At 37.1% G+C, this 20,273-nt stretch overlaps 1 protein-coding gene across 4 annotated transcripts in view; it reads left to right on the plus strand.

The window, feature by feature from the left end:
• CACNA2D1 (calcium voltage-gated channel auxiliary subunit alpha2delta 1) overlaps positions 1–20,273 on the plus strand; it is a 434,233-nt gene that overhangs the window by 404,576 nt on the left and 9,384 nt on the right. For 2 of the 4 annotated variants that reach the window (XM_059817310.1, XM_059817311.1), the window contains 13 exons: positions 200–284; positions 485–547; positions 1,530–1,633; positions 3,912–3,998; positions 4,369–4,436; positions 5,725–5,763; positions 7,023–7,094; positions 7,702–7,854; positions 7,945–7,997; positions 10,836–10,891; positions 11,032–11,161; positions 13,235–13,347; positions 16,216–16,298. In XM_059817310.1, coding sequence (XP_059673293.1) covers positions 200–284; positions 485–547; positions 1,530–1,633; positions 3,912–3,998; positions 4,369–4,436; positions 5,725–5,763; positions 7,023–7,094; positions 7,702–7,854; positions 7,945–7,997; positions 10,836–10,891; positions 11,032–11,161; positions 13,235–13,347; positions 16,216–16,298 — 1,106 coding nt within the window. Of the gene's footprint in view, positions 1–199; positions 285–484; positions 548–1,529; positions 1,634–3,911; positions 3,999–4,368; positions 4,437–5,724; positions 5,764–7,022; positions 7,095–7,701; positions 7,855–7,944; positions 7,998–10,835; positions 10,892–11,031; positions 11,162–13,234; positions 13,348–16,215; positions 16,299–17,620; positions 17,780–20,273 lie in introns of those variants that run through there. The other 2 variants (XM_059817309.1, XM_059817312.1) reach the window with 2 other exon arrangements.

The following is a 20,273-nucleotide window of genomic DNA, read 5'->3' on the forward strand; positions in this document are numbered from 1 at the left end:
TATAACTAAGAACTAAGTGTTTCATCGCATCACCTGAGAAAAAAAAGTGTTTGAATGAAAACATGCTTTAAAAATAGGTTAATTTCCAAATTTCACATAGGGGCTTTGCAAAGCCAATTTTTGTGGCTGTAGCATCTTGACAACTCAGAATTTCATCCATCATATGATTTCAGATGACTGTTTTAACTCTTTTTGATAGGTAATACTGATATGGTCATTAGAGTTTTGCTGGATGCAGGATTTACAAATGAACTTGCCCAAAATTATTGGAGTAAGCTGTCTCTGTAAGTATTCTTTTCATTGACTGTGATTTTTCAAAGTTTGGTAATAGAATAATATACATATGTGTCTATATACAGAAATGTTAATGTTTACATAGAATAGATATTTAATTCACAGTTATGCACTTAAATTGCAACCCTTGACATAGGAACTTGTGAGAATTTCAATCAGTTTTCATTTTAAATCTTATTTTTGTTTACAGTGATGGAGTCGTTGCACAATTTGTTGTTACAGATGGTGGAATTACTAGAGTGTTCCCAAAAAGGTAACAATTTATATAAAATAGTATAATACGATAATTTTGAAACCTGGAAGGGTGGAATGTTAAATAATGGATTTATTGAATGAAAAGCAATTTCTCCTACAATCTATCTGTACTGATAACTATGAAATGAATGGAATGTCTTGTTTTTCTTCGATTTTACCTGTGTCACTGCTTGAAACTGATCTGTAGCATTATTTCCATAGCAGGTCCTTGTAATCCAAGTTTCTAATCAGTGTAGAGTAGCAGTAAAGGCAGTGCCCTTGTAGTAGTAGTGGGGCCATGGTAATCTCTAATTACTCCTAAGCACTCATTTGTTTGGCAGGCTGCAAGTACTGTAAAGCAATAGGCAGGTTGGGTTTTTTGAGACTAATAAGAGCAGACCAAATGGTCCAGGGACTTCAAGAGAGAAAAATGTATCATTACCCTCTGGAGAGGGCAAAAAGGGAATGTGAAAGTCATCATATAATAAACTAGACACCCCCATCAGTGACTGGGAATAGTGAGGGCACCAGTACAGATGTACTGGTAAATGGCAAATGTATCTGTTTTCTTAGGTTATTCTGTGTTTCCCCAAAATGGGAAAATGGCAATGAATTATACTCTCAAAATCAGTTTATTTTCTGTTTTGGTGTTATTAATAACATAAAATTTTTTGGGACGGTTTCTCAAGAGATAGCATGTGCTATAAAGGTTTGCTTATATTTTGTTGTAAGTAGCGTTGCAGTTACATTTGTCTCAATATATCTAAAAATGATGAGACAAGATCCCTGTTGTTCTAAGAATACTTTTTCTTTTTTTTTTCAAATACTTTTTTAATAATCAGACCTGGCAGTTAACCAGTGAAAGCTGACAAAGTCTGAGGACTATATGAATGAATCTCACATTATTTCCAACTGTGAAACATTAAAAAAAAAAAAAACCTGCAGCACAGCTTTAATGAGACTTTAACTACCTTTTTTTGATCACTTTTTTTTGTGATTAGGGCAGGAGAAGATTGGTTGGAAAATGCTGAAACTTATGAAGTCAGCTTCTATAAACGGAGTTTAGATAATGACAACTATATTTTCACAGCTCCATACTACAACAGTAAGTCATCACTGTTTTGAGATGTCAAAGCTAGCTAGTCCAATATAAGTGTACTTGTGGAAGTTTCCCATACCAGTTGAGGTCACTGACAAAGGATGCAAGTGGGACACTTCATAAGGAAAAAAACCTTGGGATGTCACTCATTATTAAGGAAAAGGTAACTATGAGGGCACTAAACAAGGGACATCATAATTTGTCATTGACTCTGGTGGTCCTGTGTGCTCAGAATTAACAAAGCTGTAAACATGCAGAGTACTGGTGTTCATTTATTATACTGAAACACTGTTTTAAAGAGGTGCTGTCGTGGTTTAAGCCCAGCTGGCAACCAAGCACCACACAGCCGCTCGCTCACTCCCCCCAGGTGGGATGGGGGAGAGAATCGGAAGAGTAAAAGTGAGAAAGCTCGTGGTTTGAGATAAAGACAGTTTAATAGGTAAAGCAAAAGCCGCACACGCAAGCAAAGCAAAACAAGGAATTCATTCACCACTTCCCATCGGCAGGCAGGTGTTCAGCCATCTCCAGGAAAGCAGGGCTCCATCACGCATAACGGTTACTTGGGAAGACAAACGCCATTACTCCAAATGTCCCCCCCTTCCTTCTTCTTCCCCCAGCTTTATATGCTGAGCATGACGTCATATGGTATGGAATATCCCTTTGGTCAGTTGGGGTCAGCTCTCCCGGCTGTGTCCCCTCCCAACTTCCCGTGCACCCCCAGCCCACTCACTGGTGGTGAGAAGCAGAAAAGGCCTTGACTCTGTGTAAGCACTGCTCAGCAGTAACTAAAACATCCCTGCTTTATCAACACTGTTTCCAGCACAAATCCAAAACACAGCCCCATACTAGCTGCTATGAAGAAAGTTAACTCTACCCCAGCCAAAACCAGCACAGGTGCTTTGGCAGAATTATTTTAAAAGGAAGTGAAAGAAAAATGCACTTGGGGACAATGACACTACTTAAAAAAGCCTTATTTGAGCTGAGTTCTGTACAATTCCTCAGCACCAAACCTAAGGGTCCAGAGTCCGCAATTCTGTCCACGGCACTGCTGCTTAATGTAAACTTTGCTTTTGAATTCTATTTCAAATTGCTGTTATTCACCAAAACCAGTTTGTCTGAAATACTGATATTTAAAACCTATATATGCACAATAGAATTTCTTTAGGTTGGAAAAGACCTTTAAGATCATCAAGTCCAACCGTAAACTTAACACTGCCAAGTCCACCACTAAACCATGTCACTAAGTGCCTCATCCATGTGTCTTTTAAATACCTTCAGAGGTGGTGACTCAACCACCTCCCTGGGCAGCCTGTTCCAATGTCTGACAACCCTTTCAGTGAAGAAATTTTTCCTAATATCCAATCTGAACCTCCCCTGGAGCAACCTGAGGCCATTTCCTCTGGTCCTATCACTTATCACTTGGGAGAAGAGACCAGCACCCACCTCTCTGCAACCCCCTTTCAGGTAGTTGTAGAGAGTGGTAAGATCTCCCCTGAGCCTCCACTTCTTCAGACTAAACAACCCCAGCTCTCTCAGCCGCTCCTCATAAGACTTGTGCTCCAGACCCTTCACCAGCTTCGTTGTCCTGATATAATAGTAAGTGCTTGTTACTGATGTGAGCAGCATTAACCTTGCCAAGCTCGTCTAAAAGCAGATGCTACCACAAATGACATACTCCTCTCTTAAACATATGGTACCTTTTATTGCTGTTATTTCATACTTATTTATTGCATCTTTTCTCAATAAAATATTAACAAGGTAATTAACTAAATCCCCTGAAGCCTTTGCTGTTCCTCAAAGAGCTCCAGGGAATGTACTTTTAACCTGCTTTTTCATACTAAGCAGTGTTGAAAACAGGCTGAAGTCCATCAGAGAAGTAATTGTTGGTTAGTGAGTGGTGTCAGTATACCCTGCATTGAAAAATACACAGATGACAGCAGGATAAAATCTTTGGCTCTGATCCTGGTTTTAACAGACCTGCTCACATGTGTAAAGCTATTCATGGCTCTGTTGGCAGGAAAAAAAAAAAAGCTACAGTAACTTTATGAAGCAGTGAAACTGTGTACAAAAAGTGAATGAAGAAAAGTAAACAAAAGTATTCCTTAGTCATCCAGATGTTGATCTATTACAGGTGATAAATGCAATCTACAGCTGGGCCAGTGCTTTTGAATAAGGATTTTTTTTAATCATTCTGGGTATTTGAATAATCATTAATTTCAGCTTCAGAGGAAGAAGCTTTTATATCACCCTAACCTTTTTTTTTCCCCCCTTTCTATACTCTTAGAAAGTGGTGCCAATAGCTACGAAACAGGTATTATGGTAAGCAAGGCTGTGGAAATAACAATTAATGGGAAGCTTCTGAAACCAGCAGGTAAGATAGAGTGGTGCTGAAACTCTAAATACATTAGTTATTTGGTTGTTGCTCAACAGTGAATTAGAAATTTAATTGAGATTTCAAAGGAACTTCACTTTTATATAACATTCTTTTCTCTGAGACTGTTTTAATCTTGCTAGTGGAGATCAAGCCAAAGATCTGGTTGTGTTTGAGTAAGAGTGCTTAATTTATTAGTCTCATGAAGGATGTTGGTGGTCAGACAACTGAGTAAACCTCATATTTTATCCTTTTCCAATTTAATAATTTAGATGTTGTTACAATTTTTCCCCCTTTTTTTTAGTGTTCTACAGTTACCTTTTTTTTTTTTTCATTTTACTAAAAAAGACTTTCATGTATTTCTTTTTAGTTGTTGGAATAAAAATTGATGCAACCAGCTGGATGGAAAATTTCACAAAAACCACAATCAAGAGCCTGGTAAGCAATTGACTAAGTCTTTTTTGAACTTTATTTGCATTTCTCAAAGCTTCAGATGCAAATAGGTCTAATAGCTCTTTGTGCCAGAGTCGCACTGATGCGTAGTTGCCAAGTAGTTGTGGTATTTAAATCACCCAAATGCACAAAATAAATCTATGTTGAAATAGGCTGTATTTTGTACGTGTCTTGCTTTCATAATTATAGAACATGGATAAAGAAAAAGAAAAATGACATATTCTAGCCAGTAGGCTCCCTACTAAGATTATGCTGTAGCAGTGAATAAAATCTGCAAAAGAATTGGTGAATCTATTTTTATTTAACATGGAGGATGGGTAAGCAGTGAACAGTAAGGATTTATATTGCAACCAACATCACAGCATTTTACCAGAACTTAATGAAATAGGTGCTTAAGCCTTTCATTCCTTACAACTAATGCTTAGGTGTAAATGGGAAGGAGGAAAGGCTAAGTGAGAGGAAAAACTAAGGAATTACTAGTACATTTGGAAAGGACAGGCAAAAAATAAAGACAATGATGGAACAGTCGGATGAGACAATATTGCTTGGTTGGTTGTATATTAAGAGAATCGACAACAGTGTCTGGCCATTGTAGGTACTAGAGCTGTAGTTCAATGGGTAGGCAAATTCATTGACTAAATGTTAGAACAGTTAAAGACAAAAATACGTAACTGAAAAAGAGAAAGAAAGAGGAATATCTCAGAATTAATTTGAGATGAATGACTGCAGCATTATCTGGTAGTTGTTTTGCTCACGACATAATGCAAGGAGACAGTTATGTGTGTACGTATACACATATTGCAAGAAAAGGAGAAAAACGTGTTAGTAATCAAAACCATAAAAGCTAACTGGAGATGGTGGGCTTCCTTATCACATGGGAATCCCATGCTTTGAGACTGGTGAAGAGTCTCATCATCAAAAAAGATACTTGGCAGCATGTTTTCTGGGTTTTCTTTCCGTACCCCAAACACCTGGAAATGCACATGTTCATTCTCTTTGACTTTATACTCCCAACACTGACATCCTGACAAGATGTACCCTTTGTGAAAAAAGTAGACTCTGTGAAAACAGTAGATTGTGCTGTTGATAATTACTGAATACAGGTTGTTCACAGAGATATTTGTGATAAATGACACACTCAAAAATAATTTTGATTAATATACAGAAATTGAAAATCAAATCCCTTTTTCTTGTCTTGATTGATTAATATCACGGTGAAATAAAGTTTCTTTTGAAACATTTTTGTGAAGGTTACTGTACTTCTGTTTTTTAGTGCAACAGTGAAATCTGTGGCTGTGAGAGAAACAGTATGGTAAGAATATGTTCAGTTTGTGAATATCTGGATGATTATGAAAATTCACTCATTCTCTCTAGATTTATCTAAGACAACTATTCTATCATTATTATTTGAGGGTTAATTTTACAGAAAATAGGACTTAGTCATTTGTGTCTTGAGAAAGAGATGAAGATTAGGAGGGGAGGGCATGAAAGAGGGTACAAAAGTCAGGTGAAGTCATTCAAAAATTATTTCAATGAGGTTATGAGAATGAGAGGGAAGAAAAAAACCACAACAGAGTAAGAGCAATAGATAATGATGTGAGGAAAAATGTGAAAAAGATAATGGTAACTCTCTAAGCAAGAAGTGAAGCCTGAGGAAAGGGATTAATAATCATAAAAAAAAAAAAATGTTAGAAAAAGAAATCTAGAAGAGTACCTTAGGAAAGGGTAAATGCAAACTGAAAAGCACCAGAGTACATGATGTGCCCTTCAACAGTCATTAGTCATCCTTCTTTCCTCTGTTCCCAGCCCATTCAGGATTTGGCGATCCCATAGCTCTGCTAGCACTCAGGAGAGCACAGCTTCAGGGGCTATCACAGGAACAGATTCTGCCATGTGCTTAAATACTTTCTCTGCTCAGGTCTTGTCTGAGTTGTTTTGTGGAGTGTGAAGATCATTAAATGCAGGCGCTACAGCAAAAAGAGTACTCTGGGAGGTTATCTGTTTGGCCTCACTGCTCTCTCTCCAATCTCTGACTGCAAGGATCTTTCACAAAGTGCAAAGCATAGGGAACCAGTGGGCTTCCCAGTCCTGCACCTGATACCTGGAAGTAACACACTACAGTCCTTGGCAAGTGAAAATAAGCATGACTAGCAAGCTGAGAGTCTGCCCTTAAGACTTTTACCATTAAAAGCTGCAAATGGAAAAGGACTTTAAGCATGACTGAAGCACAGGAGAAGTTGTAGTCCCTTATTATGAGCTGAGATTCAATTATAAGCAAATTTAATAAGGATATAGCACTCAGAGCTAACAAAGTATTGAGCAAATAAGAATTTACAAAATAACTTTTATGAAATTAAGCCACAAATAAGCCTTTGATCTGTACAAACTTTTATAATACTGATAATGCTACTTATTATAGCTGAATATTGGCCCTTGGCTATGGAGTTGTGATCTAGCCTGAGCCACATAGATTTGAAGATACGTCTGAAGTGTTGAATAAAAAATAGTTTCTCACAGCGTGTTCTCTTGACAAATCCTTCCTGCAAAACATATTTTACTTTCTTATAATAGCATGTGGACTGTGTTATCCTTGATGATGGTGGATTTCTTTTGATGTCAAATCGGGATGAATATACACAGCAGGTATGTATATTTTTAAGTACAGTACATGAAACACAATAGGGAGAAGTCTTATAAGAAAAAAATAGCATTTCACTCTCAGCTCACCCTAAGAATATAATCTTTCTTTTATTTATATATATCATGCCCATGAGAGTTTGAAAGAACGGGTCAGAAATTGAAAAATATTTCTGAATTGCAAACAATTTGCCGTATCAGAAATTCAAGTTACTTTGTTAGTCTTTTTCACAGTCTTATTTATGGTTCAAGATGCCACACCTCTACCAAGTTGTGTTCTTTGTGCTCTGCCCTTAGGCTGGTAGGCTGCTGATGGACCTATGATGGTGAGGGCAAGTAATATGACATCTACACTCCTCCTTTCTCATATTCCTCTTGTTCCTCCCCAAGCAGGGTGGTCTCATTGATAGTGCATTTACTGTCTAACTGGAGTTCTCCAAACAAGCTTTTGGGAGAGAAATAGTCAAAAAAAGAAATAAATACATACACAACAACACTGGATGGGTTGTGCAGAGGAAAAAATAGTGGGGGGAAAAAAGTCAGAACTGTTAATTTTTTTGAGAAAAATTCTTGGAAATACTTTAACTTATCTCCATATATTCTCTCTCATCAGATTGGAAGATTCTTTGGTGAAATTGATCCTGGCCTGATGCGAAACCTGATTAACATGTCCCTGTATGCCTTTAACAAATCGTATGACTATCAATCGGTCTGCGATCCTGAAGAAGAACCAAAGCAAGGAGCTGGACTTCGTTCTGCTTATGTGGTCAGTAGTCCCTTGTGTGGTGACTGATATTCCCTTAAAAGTCTGCAGGTGTTTATACAAATAACGTAATCTCTGTTGTGTTTTTCCCAGCCTACAATAACAGATATTTTGCATCTAGGATGGTGGGCTTCGGCAGCTGCCTGGTAAGTACAAGTGTGTAGGAAATCTGCATGTCCAAACTAGAATTATTCAGTAGGTTGAGACTGTTCAGTCTTTCCCCCCAAAAAAAACCTGCTCTGAACCCTTTGTTTCTGCAGTTTCTCATGGTGAAAATTCTTAGCTATGTCTCCAAACTACTTGGAAAACTCAGTGTTCTGTCAATGGTTGAATTCAAAACTACTCTTGCCAGGTTTTATGATTGTGTGTTCTGACTCTACAAAATCAGCTTCAGGAAGTAGAGTTGGGATTAATGGTCTAAGTCTGATTGACAGGTGTGAAGGTTCAGATGAAATTATGACATTTAGAATTATTGATCACTTGGTTTCCTATTTCAGAATATCATCTTTCCCTTTTTCTGCAAGAAGCCTTAAGAAAATCAATGTTTGCTCTTCCATGAATCAATTTACAAAAACACATGAAGCTTCTCTATTACAAAATGTGAAGAAATCTTGCTTCAGACTGCAGGATAACCAATAAGTTATCTGATGGCACAGTTCAGTTAAAGGTTCTGACGCTAATTTTTAGTTGGTTCTTTGAAATGGAATGTGAATAGTGAACTATTTCAACAAAGCAAATATGTATAAAACATTTTGGATAATTCTATAGTCATTGTCCTAGCATTTTCTATAGCTGAGGGGAAAAGTTAGTATATTCGGACTGTTGTGGAGTTTTGGGATTGACCTTGAGAGAGGCAGGACTGCACCAGTAATTAGGTTTACCTTTCACAATCAGAATATTGGATACATTTTAAAACTAAAGATCCATTTAGCAGCTCTCTTTTTTCTTTTGACTTTGGTTTGTGCATTAATAATAGCCACAGAAATAATTATGTTACCTATTTCAGAGCCATGTAGATAGAGACCCCTATCAGCTACTTTCCTATGGTACCACATTGGGATAAGTAATTGGGACTGATATGCTACTTTTGCATTGGTGTGAATTGTACCCTTGGAGACTGTTCCTTTTTCTAAAGTTTCTTGATGCTTATTTTTTTATAATAATTATCAAGCTGGATTAAATTACCTACTCTATGAAGCTGAGAGTTAAAATATATAGCAGCTGAACAAACATATAGTAATTTTCTCACGGATAGCACTATGAAGATTGTATGTTGGTTTTTATTGTTGGTTACATTTTGTTAACAGCAACAGCAAAACCCTCAGTTTTCTTGGACAACAGCAAACCTTGAAAACTGGAGATGGGCGATAATCCAGAAGAGAAACTTGAGCTCTTCTCAAACAGAGAAACTTTAGTTTATCAGTGTTCAAATCAGACTCAGTGGTCTGGACTCAATTTAGACCTGAGGTTTATTTTGTGTGATGTTTAACTTGAAAGCACCACATGAAAGTACTTTCTGTGGTCATGTTTTTAATGGAATCTAGGTCAGAAGCAGGCAGAGAAGGCCATTAAGCAAGCAGAGTGAAAAGGGCTGACCAAGAATTGATTCAGTGAGGCACCTGGCAAAGGCAAATGCGGGGAAGTAAGAGAAACCAGGTTATTAAAGAAAACTATAGTGTTTCAGGCAACAATGTGGGATAAAGGTGTGAGTGATAATTTTCAAAATTTATATGGGCTACATCAGCATTTAGTTAAAAGAGCACGTATTGCTTCTCCTTCATGCTCTTTTAACTCAGAAGATTTTACAGTTTTCCCAGGTTGCCTTTTTCACTCAGTTCCCTACAAATTCTGTGGTAAGCCCTTATGAAGGATTGCTATTTTCTGTCAGCAAATTGCATCACTGTCGAACGGCATCAGCTGTCTTCCCATCCATGACGATCGGTGCACTGTCCATCTGATGATTCAAGGCACAAAGCTGTGGATGCGAATCCAGAGCTTCTTCAGGCAATGCCCCCACTGGAAAGGTGACAGGCAAATTCAGTTTCTTTACACGTGGATCATGCTGGATAAGGAGAAAAGGAAAAAATCTTGGAGTTTAAATAAAGTTATACGGTCCCATCTCTCTGCAGAACAGGTGTTAGAACAGAATGAGATGAGGAGAGATCAAGTCAGATTTGTAGACAGAAGCAAATCTAAAACATGACGACAGGAAACTACAACTTCGGAAGGTTTAAGCAGAAGCAGGGAGTCAAGGAATATAACTGTTGCAGTTCCTGTTTTGACAGGTTGGTAGAGGAGAAGGGCGCTGTGTATGTGGCAAGCTGGTACTTGCTTCAAGTAAATAAAGTAGGAAAAATATGATCATAAGGGAAGAAAAATAATCTGAAATAAATGGAGCTCTTAAAGCCTAAGTGTTTCAGCAGCATCTAGGAGGAAAATATATTCCATACTTCAAGAGCAGGAATAGAGATGATTTTAAAAGTCAACTGCTACAGTAATGATTTTTATAATATACTTGTAATAGTCCAGTGTTCATCGCCTTCTCAGCAGTTTAACGAACCTTAATCAGTGTAAAGTATCTAATTCAGGAGCATTTTCCCTGAGTGTGTTCAAAAGGAGTTCTAATTGGTTTAAGTGTTAGAGGAACGCCAACATGCCTCTTCCACCTCCCGCAGAGGTATAAAAGGAGGACATGGATGGCATGATAACATCTCCATTATGTAAGTTACGGGCACAAATGATAGCAAATCTCAACAGTAGAGTAACAGATTAGTGTGAAAGAAGACCTGGGAGAAAGTGTGAAAAGAAAACCAGAGCCAAACTGTAAGGTTTAAAGAAACACAGCTTTAATAACTGGCAAAAGCATAATAAGCCGTGATGATTTTGTTGTTAATAGCTCTTATTTGAGTAGTTTTTAAGGATCCATTAAAATGCAAAGAAGACAAAGAGCCTTTAACAAATATATATTGTCTTTCTGTGTTCAGGTCTATCTTACAGCAGCTGTTTTTGAGCTTGACTTTTCCACGTTTCCTTGAAGCAGGTAAGTCAAGAGAGTGTTAAAGAGTCAACTTTGAGTGAAGTAGAAGGTAAGAATCTAGGCTGGGGGCCATATTTGGATCTCCCCATTGCATCTGTGACTTAAAAATGTCATTTATTTATTTATTTTCTTCTTTCTGTCAGCTGATATGGAAGATGACGATTTCAGCGCCGCCCTGCCTAAAACAAGCTGTATCACTGAGCAAACTCAGTATTTCTTTGAAAATGATGATAAATCCTTTGGTGGGATTGTAGACTGTATAAACTGCTCCAGGTAAAATTTCTTCAATATAAATAATAACTTTTGGCCATTCATTTATTTTAAAAAAGATAATGACACTAGTATAAGAACAAAAAATATATTTTGGATTAATTACACCAAACTTACATAAGCAAGACAGAGAAGTATATAGGCAGTAAAATGTTAAATTGCATTCGCTTCGTATTTGTTTAGAATGAATTTTAATTGTAATAATTAAAGTATTATAGAAATATTTTAGTCAAATTTTTTTTTTATAGTATGTATATGCTCCATGAAAATTCTATTTCTATCTCTGTTACAATTTGTTTTCTTTTAATTTATTATGTGAACTTAAAGGCGTTCTGCAATATTCAGAAGCAGATGATTTTCTTTAATCTGGTTATGTATGGGAACTTTCGACGGTCAAGAAGATTACGCAATTTATCTTCAAGTTTACCTTCTAGTCAATAGTGCTCATGATTTAAGAGCTGTGAGTCTTATTAAGCAAACCACGCTGGTTTGCTTTGTGAGTAAAAGAATTACTCTTCAGGCTCCATGTACCTATTCAAGGTGATGTTTAATGTTATGTTAAAAAAACTGGATACTTCAGAAACATAGCAACTTGGACCTACTTCTGTGTTTCATACAAAAGCCTTCTGGGTTGAAAGTTTGCATACATTAGGAGTTTCTGAAAATGTCTTAGAAATTAAAATTAACAGTCAGATTTCAAACTCCTTGAAGACAATATTTCAAGCCAGGAAAGAAGGACAGAGGACATTGAAGAATGGTGAATACAGCCAAAACACGCAGACATTTTTTCCCACTTCCATACTTCCTCCTCCATGTTGCTAGTATGTGTTTGTGTGGTACCTGGTTGTGCAGAGAACTCCTTAAGCTGGGTTGTTTGGTTTTGGTTTTTGCAGGATTCTTTAGTTTGGTTTTGGCTTTTGGTTGTGGGGTTTTTTAATCTGGAGAATTTTCGGAAGACTTCTTTGGTTCAGTTTGCTGAAAAACTATAGAAATTATTATGCTAATATTGCAAAAATAGTGCCACAGTGTGGGAATGAGTATGAAAGGACAATTTAAGCTGGTTAAACCAACCAGACAGCAATCACATCATCAGTTATTTAAGTAACAGGTATATTGTCCTCTTATTGTACCCAGTCAGTGGTACGAACTCATCATCTGTGAAATTTCAGAAATAATCCGATCAATTCACACCTAAGTAATAAACCTGTGCTTATATAGAGTGGTAACCAGCTATATGAAAAGACTTGCTTGTTATTTTAGATGTATATGAAAATGTATTTAGAATCCACTAAAAGCAATTAACCTGTTGGATTGTCCTGAATTTACCTCTCTTTGATGGGTAGAATATATTTTATTAATGACTAAGATTTTTTTCTCTGCTTTTTGAAGGTCTGTCTGCCTTTCCGGCAAAAAAATGCATGAAAATTATCCTTGTGTGCATGAAAATTATCCTTGAAAAATCCAGAAATATCCTTACTTTTAGTATCTAAGGCATGAAGTGAAGTATCTATAGCTTAAAGCTGTAATGCTGCCAATTCAATTATTTATAAATTGAAAAGGACCCTACTAACTTAAAGGCCTTTTGTGGCCTCTCTGTATATGTACATAAAAGTACAACAAATACACATCCAATACACAGCATACATACCTTAAACCTCTTTCTCACCCTTCTTACAGACAGCTTTATGTGTTGGAGTTTTGTTTGGTTGGTTGTTTTTGTGGTTGGGGGTTTTCTCAGTGTTAGGGGAAGAATTGATGCTGACCTGATTTTATTCCTCAGTACAGCTACTGTTGTAGCAGTACAGAGCTAGCTACTAACTCAATTAAAGTCACTTTATGCTCTTCTATTTTTTTCCACTAATAAGTCTAGTTGAAAGGGGGAATCATGGAAATGGTGAAAAGATTACAAGATTTGTTATAAATGTTTCTTGCTGTTCGTGAATGGAAAAGATAAACAGTAGCAGGCAGAATGAATCTGTGAAGTTGGATTACTTTTATTCCAATACTGTGTGTCCTTCTCAAATACGGATTTCCTTGCTTCATTTAAACATAGTTTTTTGTTGGCTTTTTTTCCAGACTTTATCATGCAGAGAAGATTTCAAACACCAATCTAGTATTCATTATTAGTGACAGCCAACTGCTGTGCCGCTCCTGTGACCCAAAGCCACTGATGCAAGCAGAGAAGCCGGGTATCCTTTAAAATCACATTATTTAGTAGTGTGGATTGATTTTTGGCTATTGTATACTGGAATATATTTGGAAAAAAATGGCCTGTTTATGTACATATTAGTAGCATGGTTGCCACTGGAGTACTTGAAGCAGCAGATATTTGTGGATGATATCACAAATCATCTCAGGCAGCGGTCATTGAGGCAGAGAGCAAAGCTGTTATTTGTGAGGACCTAAACAGGAACTTAATGAAGTTTCCAAAAGGCAGATGCAAAGTCTTGGATCCAGAACAGAATAATGACATGCAGCTGGACAGGCTGGAGGCAGAGTGACTAGACACAGCTTTGCAGAAAAGGGCTTGAGGATCATGACGGACAAGAAGTTGAACATCAGTTGGCACTGTGCCTTGCAATAAAGAGAGCCAGTCACATCCTGGGCTATGTTAGCAAGAGTGTGATCAGCAGGTTGGGAGAATTGATCCATCCCATCTCTTCAGCACTGGTGAGACCACATCTGGAGTGCTGCGTACAGTTTGGGGCTCCCCTGTACCACACTGACATACTGGAGGATGTCCAGTGAAGGGCCATCAAGGTGGTTGGCATCTGGAGCACAGGACAGGCAAGGGGGTCCTGAGAGTCCTGGGTTTGTTCAGCCTTTAGAAAAGACAAGGGTATGTCTGTCTAGAAAAATAACAATAAAGGGCAACACCAAGATAAGAGTGTTTGGTCATGCAAAGTTGGGATGCTGCACTGATGCATGCAACACTGAGGTGAAGTGATGGAGGCACTTTAGTGTGTGCTCAGTGCCAATGAGAACTGCTTACTTCTTGTGGAAACTGCTTTAACCATCAAAGGCTAGAGTTTATCCAGCTGCTAGCATGGAATTTCTTCAGACCTGGCTGGAGACATAGGTGGCATACATGCTAAGCAGAGTCCTTGCAACACATGCATGTGAAAGGTTGCTCTAATTTACAAGCTCCTTCATGCCAGTCTCTGTGTCTTTAGCATGTTCACTCCAGTAGATACCTGTAGATGATGGTGATGGAAATGCATAAAACCAACATACACATTTTCTAGGCCAGGAGAAATTCACCTCAATTTTTCTCTGCTATATATAGTTGAGGATAGCATACCAGAGATGGTAAATCAAATCATAATTTGGATTATTATGACAGAATATGGAAAAAAATTAGTAATACCTTTGTCCATGTCAGGAAGTTAGTTGAGACAGCCTCTCCCATTCCTGAAAGAAAAGCAGACTGTGGTAGAGATGACTCTGTTTCTTTGGCACAAGCAATGCGTTCATTGTCACATTAATAAAACTGGAATTCCATCTATGCTTGGGCTGAAAAGGAAGTTACATTGGGGTGGAAGCAATATCCATGTCATCAGAGAACTGTGTAAACACAGCCTAATATTCTAATTGGCTCCAGTCCATGACAATTCGATTAACTGTTGCCACTGTCTGAATTTATAGACAGCACTCGCTATAGCAAATGAAGCACATTTGATGGGAAATGGGCACATGACTTGCATTTCCCTGTGGGGCCCAAACCTTCTAGAAAGCAGTAAATGACCTCAGATGGCAGCCAGAGCAGCTGGGTGGGCTTATGTTGACTAAATGGACTATTTTATTTCTGTTCCATCTATGCAGTACTACACTATTCTCTCTTTTCTATAACTAAGGTACATTGTGAAATGCAGATGTAGCATAAAATCACACAAGCAGACAGAATGACCTTTGGGTGCTATTCAGATGGTTGTTATTAGACTCTACTTCCTTGTGGCTGGTACAGCTTTGCTTGTGCACATGGTCTTTTAGATTATTTCTACATTTCAGCTTCCCTTTCAGCTGGGCCCTGGCAGAGGAAAGGGGAGGTGAGTCTGATAACATCTGAATTTTTTTAAAACACTCTAACTTAGCTTTAATGCGTGTACTACCAACAGTGGAATAAAAAAAGCTTAGCATACTGGATGGTAATATAAGCAGGTTCCAACAGAAGGCGGTTTTGCAGTTTACCATACCCATGCCTTTCAAGTATGCTGCAATGAGTTGTGTCCTTTGTTTAGCCTGTGGCAAATGTGAAGTATAGTATTTACACTTAAATATCAGCAATTACAGCTTTCAGAGACATAAGCTAAAGCATTACCTCACGTTTACAGTTAGCTAATGAAAAGCATGTCACTGCTCCCATTTCTATCCTGCTGTTCTGCTGTTAGTTTGGACAGCATTTTCTCTGTCTCCCTTCATCACTGAAACGCTAATGAGATCTGATTAGGTTTTCTGTCATGTATTATCAAAGCCTACAGTGGGATGATCTTGTCTATGATATTTGGGGCAATATAGGTGTACACATAATAAAACCAGTAGTTCTTATAGGCCTTCACTGCAATTTTCAGCCTGTGTATAGCATTACTTTTCCAAACAGGATTCCTTGTTTTTACAATTTTTACAATTTTAGCAGAATAATTCAATAGTAATGTATGCTATAACCAATCAGCACTATTGAAAGTTTACTACTTTATCAAATATTTTCTGTAGTATTTATGCAACGGTAATAAAAGCAATACAGAAAATCTTAAAAAACCTCAGCTTTCATTTTTATTTTGTGTACGGTTCTGGAAGTACTGGTTCTAAAAAGTCATGCAGGATGTTTATTTTCTTGATTAAAGCAGTGTAAAACAAAAAGGGTATGTCATTTCAATTTATCTGGAGGGTTGGTTTGGTTTGGTTTTGTTTAATTTAAACAAGGAACTGTGACTATTGACGTTTATTTCAGTACTATCTGAATTAGCATAAAACTTCTCCCATGAAAAGAAAACCAGAATGTTAATCCTGCTAATGTACGATGCACGAAAAACAGTCATGCTCCTTAACCAGAGAATCAGATGAAGGGCCAAATCCTTGTGAAATGGTCAAACAACCTAGATACAGAAAGGGTCCTGATGTCTGTTTTGATGAAGCCAAGCAGGTAAAATTAAACTTGTAAGACTTTAGGACTATCTTCAAAAACAATTGTAGAGCCATTTTAGAAGAGCAGTGAAAACTATGTGTAAATGTACCTTGGTACCGGGTAACCTATCTATCGCTAAACATACATATCACTCTAGACCATAGCCACTCTATTTCAAGTATCCCATGATTAACATAAAATTAACAGCTGCTTTCTTATCTGCCTTTCCTATAACCATTGCACTTTCACACATGATTCTCACTAAAAAAATCCCAACCATCAGCGAGCATAAAACTGATGGTGTCTGCAAGGTGCTGTGAAGTTCAGATCTTCTATGGCTTTGACAAATAGATGATAATCCTGACTTAGAAGTAGTATTTTTATATTAGTGTTTCCAAATATTATTTAAGGTGTTGTTAAATGATTAAAAACATTATAATATCTGGTTTCGGATGTTACTCTTAGAAATTCTGCAAATGTGTATTGACCTTAGGTCACATTCTTAACAGGTACAAAAGTGCATTGCTTTACCGAAATCAGCAAAACTATGCTGTTTAGTACTCCCTGTATTGTATACACTATAGTTTTGAAGGAGAAAAATTATAACTGAGCCACATATATAAATGATTTTGAATACACTCTCTGTCTTACCTTTCAAAATACTGTATGAAAGAGAATATATTGAAATTTATTCTAAACAATTTGAATTCAAGACAAAAAGTACTGAACAGGAAAGTACCTGCCATTATATAAAATAAATATTTTTGCAATGCATTTGCATTTGCAACGTCTCATCCCATTTCTGCAAAGGAAAGATTGTCCAAAACTAGTGCAGTTAGTTGGTTATAGCTGCTGTATATCAAGTTTTGTTCCAGTATATTCTCTGCTTTTCTTTAATGAGGCACAATTACTGAGATGTCAGTGGTGATAAAAAGTCCAGACAGTTGGTATTCAATGCATTTTTCTAGTAACCAAGTTTTATTTTAAAAAGGAAGTCTTCCTACTGGCCAACAAAGGTTAAACAAAGTTGAAAAACCATCCACAAGCTATTTGGCCATTGTAAATATCCCAAATCCTCCTGATACGATTGTGTGTGAAAGTACAACTCTTGCTCACTAGCTTGTTGTGCTAATCAGTGTGTAAGTCATGTGTTTTGTAACAGTGGATTGTTTTGGTTAAGTTTATTTGCAAAATTTGCTGTGAATCTCTTGCTCTTGGGTGGATGCTTTCACATTAACTCTGCTAACTGCCAGCAAACTGCATGGTATCTCATCTTGTATGTCTTTTTTTCTGTGTTTTCTTTCCTTTCCTCTACTTGCTACTTTGCCCGTTATTAATAGGATCAGCCTATATGCACAACGAGTCGTGCCTCTGCCATGACGTCTGCTCCTATCTTCATTTTTCTGCAAGTTTTCATGTGGTGTGGATGGTCAGTTACTTTCTCTAATTTTTTGTTTTGTTCTTGGCTTAAAAAATTAGCAGGCTTTTTTACTTACTAAGCATATGAAAGAAAACAGAATGAAGTGAGTCCCAAAAGCAACAATCTGGAGCAAATTACTATTGCAATATTAAGGGAAATTAAATATGAAAAAACCCTGTCTGGAGCCTTATAAATCACAATTACAGAACACAAGGGCCTCTCCTGTAGCAAATACAAAGATGTGGGAACCTGTTGGGTTTATATGGTCGGCTCTTTGAGATTACACACGTACCAATTGAGTCAGTGCCATTCCCCTCAAAACATTTTTCCCTCATCCCTGATAAAATGAAACAGAAGAAAGTTTTTTGCACCGAGACAAACAAATGTACAAAGTAATTAGAAGAGACTGTAATACCTGTGAAAATAAAGCTGTACTTGGGGATAGCAAGGATGAGTGCTCTGTGTAAGAGTAAGCGTTGCTATTGAGAAGAGTAAGGAGTTTTCACTGCATTCTTATTAATGCAAATGTTAATTATGGAAGGTAATAATGTGCATCAGTTTGGTTAAACTATAAATTCAGTAAAATCATTTTTACTTCTTAATTTTTGCAACCTAAACATACTCATTGCCTAGTTACAGCAGAAGGTGGGTTTTTTCTTCTAATGAAACATGTGGATACATGAAGTCCTGCATGTTGACCTAGTGCAGACTCTGGGGTTCATAACAAAAGCCTTGGCATTTTAGACTATATTGCATTTAATGGTGTGAAAGCGTGCACTGCTGTGCTAGTGACATGGATGCAAGAGAACTGCTGATCTAAAGAGAATAAAATTCATGACCTTGTACACCGGGGGGGGGCGGGTTTCTGGTCAATATTATTACTCAGAAAACCACTAGAGGGAGATACTAACATATCTATCAAAGTAAAGCCAACGGAGAGGCAGAAATGGAAACTCAGAGGTCATTTTTCAGGGTCAGCGTAGTAAAATATTGAAAATTTAGAACATGCATTTTCTCAATAATTTATATTCTTTCTATATTTGGGGGAAGGTTGAACATCAATGAAAAAAAGCTTAAAGTTCTGTTTAACAGCTGTATTTGAGTAATTTTGAAGTTTCCTAATCTGTATTTAAATGACTTAATTTCCAGCAAACCTAGGAATTTGCACAGCCATGGCTGAAGGTTGTAAGGAAGGGTGAAAGTCCCTTCCCCCAAGCCAGTGGTATTTCACATTAACATCTAGGAGATTAACAACTCATGTTCTTACTCATGCAATTTGCTCTGCAAGTAACCTTACTTTAATTAAAAAGCTACTGTCCAATGTACATAAAGCAGTAGAAACTCACCTTGAGCTGAATTCTTTGTGTCCAAAATGGTCTTTCTGCTCAAGAAGCCAAACCAAAATACTGGAAAACCCACAAAATATAATTTTAGCTGATAGACTTTTGGCAGCAGAAAGTTATAAAGGTAATTGTGTTCATCCATCCTGGTTTTAATAACTTTGTGATTTTGGAAATGGGTTCTCACTGGACTTTAATCTGTGTAGTTTTATTAAAATCACTGAAGCCAACACAGATACAAACCAGCTGATCCGGTTTAATAATGGCAGCTGGGTTTTTTTTTTCATCAAGGATAATAAAATAGTCTTTATCACCCCCTTGAATAGCTTGCTCTTGCTTTGTACATGCACACTGTTTTTGTTTGCCATGCCTGAGAATAAAGAGGAGAACTCTACAAATTTTTAGCCCCTTCTGGGAATGTCTTATTTCCATCAGCTCCCAGGGATGTCAGTGGGAGCTGTGAGGGCGATTAGCAGCCCAGACAACTGTATACATCTTGATGGGGTTGGCTGTATCTGTGATCTATGTGTCAGTAGCTGTACAGCTTTGGCTGTACAAACAAAGGAGAGTAACACAAAATTTATGAAAGACCATCCACTGGAACTTGAAATGACTCTTGAGAAAAAGCAAAGGTGTTCTCCATGCAATATGAAACATTTAAAATATATGCTTATAAAAGGTATAACTTTGAGGTAACCAGTTCATACCAAAGGCCAGATCAGAAGCTTCTTGGCAGATGTCGTTGCTTTATCCTTTTTATAGTCAGGGTAGCACAATGGGTTGTGATAAATGATTAAGGTTTCAAGACAAAGTTTTAGTACATTAAATAGTTATAGTGTACTTCTAAAGGAGTAACAAGTGTATTTATAGACTTAGTCATGTATGTGTGTACATATATGTATTTATATTTCCATGTGTGTCTTTAAAATATTGGACTGGCACTGCCTTCAAGGAAATGTTGATATATAGCAATGAATATGTGGGTTTGATACTTAACATTAAATACATAGTTTTATAAAAACATTCATTTCCATTATGCAAGTGCTGAATAATTTTCACAGTGTGTGATGTTATAAAATAACCCTCTCTAGAGTTATCATAGTAAGGCATGACATGAAGGAGATGACAGTTGGATTTGACACTTCTCTACCTCAAGCATGCAAGGAAATTTGACATGTGACTTATTAACAGAAGAAATTTCTGACACACTTCTGATGAAATGAAACTGGCTAA

The sequence above is a fragment of the Gavia stellata genome, chromosome 4 (assembly GCF_030936135.1).
Source record: "Gavia stellata isolate bGavSte3 chromosome 4, bGavSte3.hap2, whole genome shotgun sequence".
NCBI lineage: Eukaryota > Metazoa > Chordata > Aves > Gaviiformes > Gaviidae > Gavia > Gavia stellata.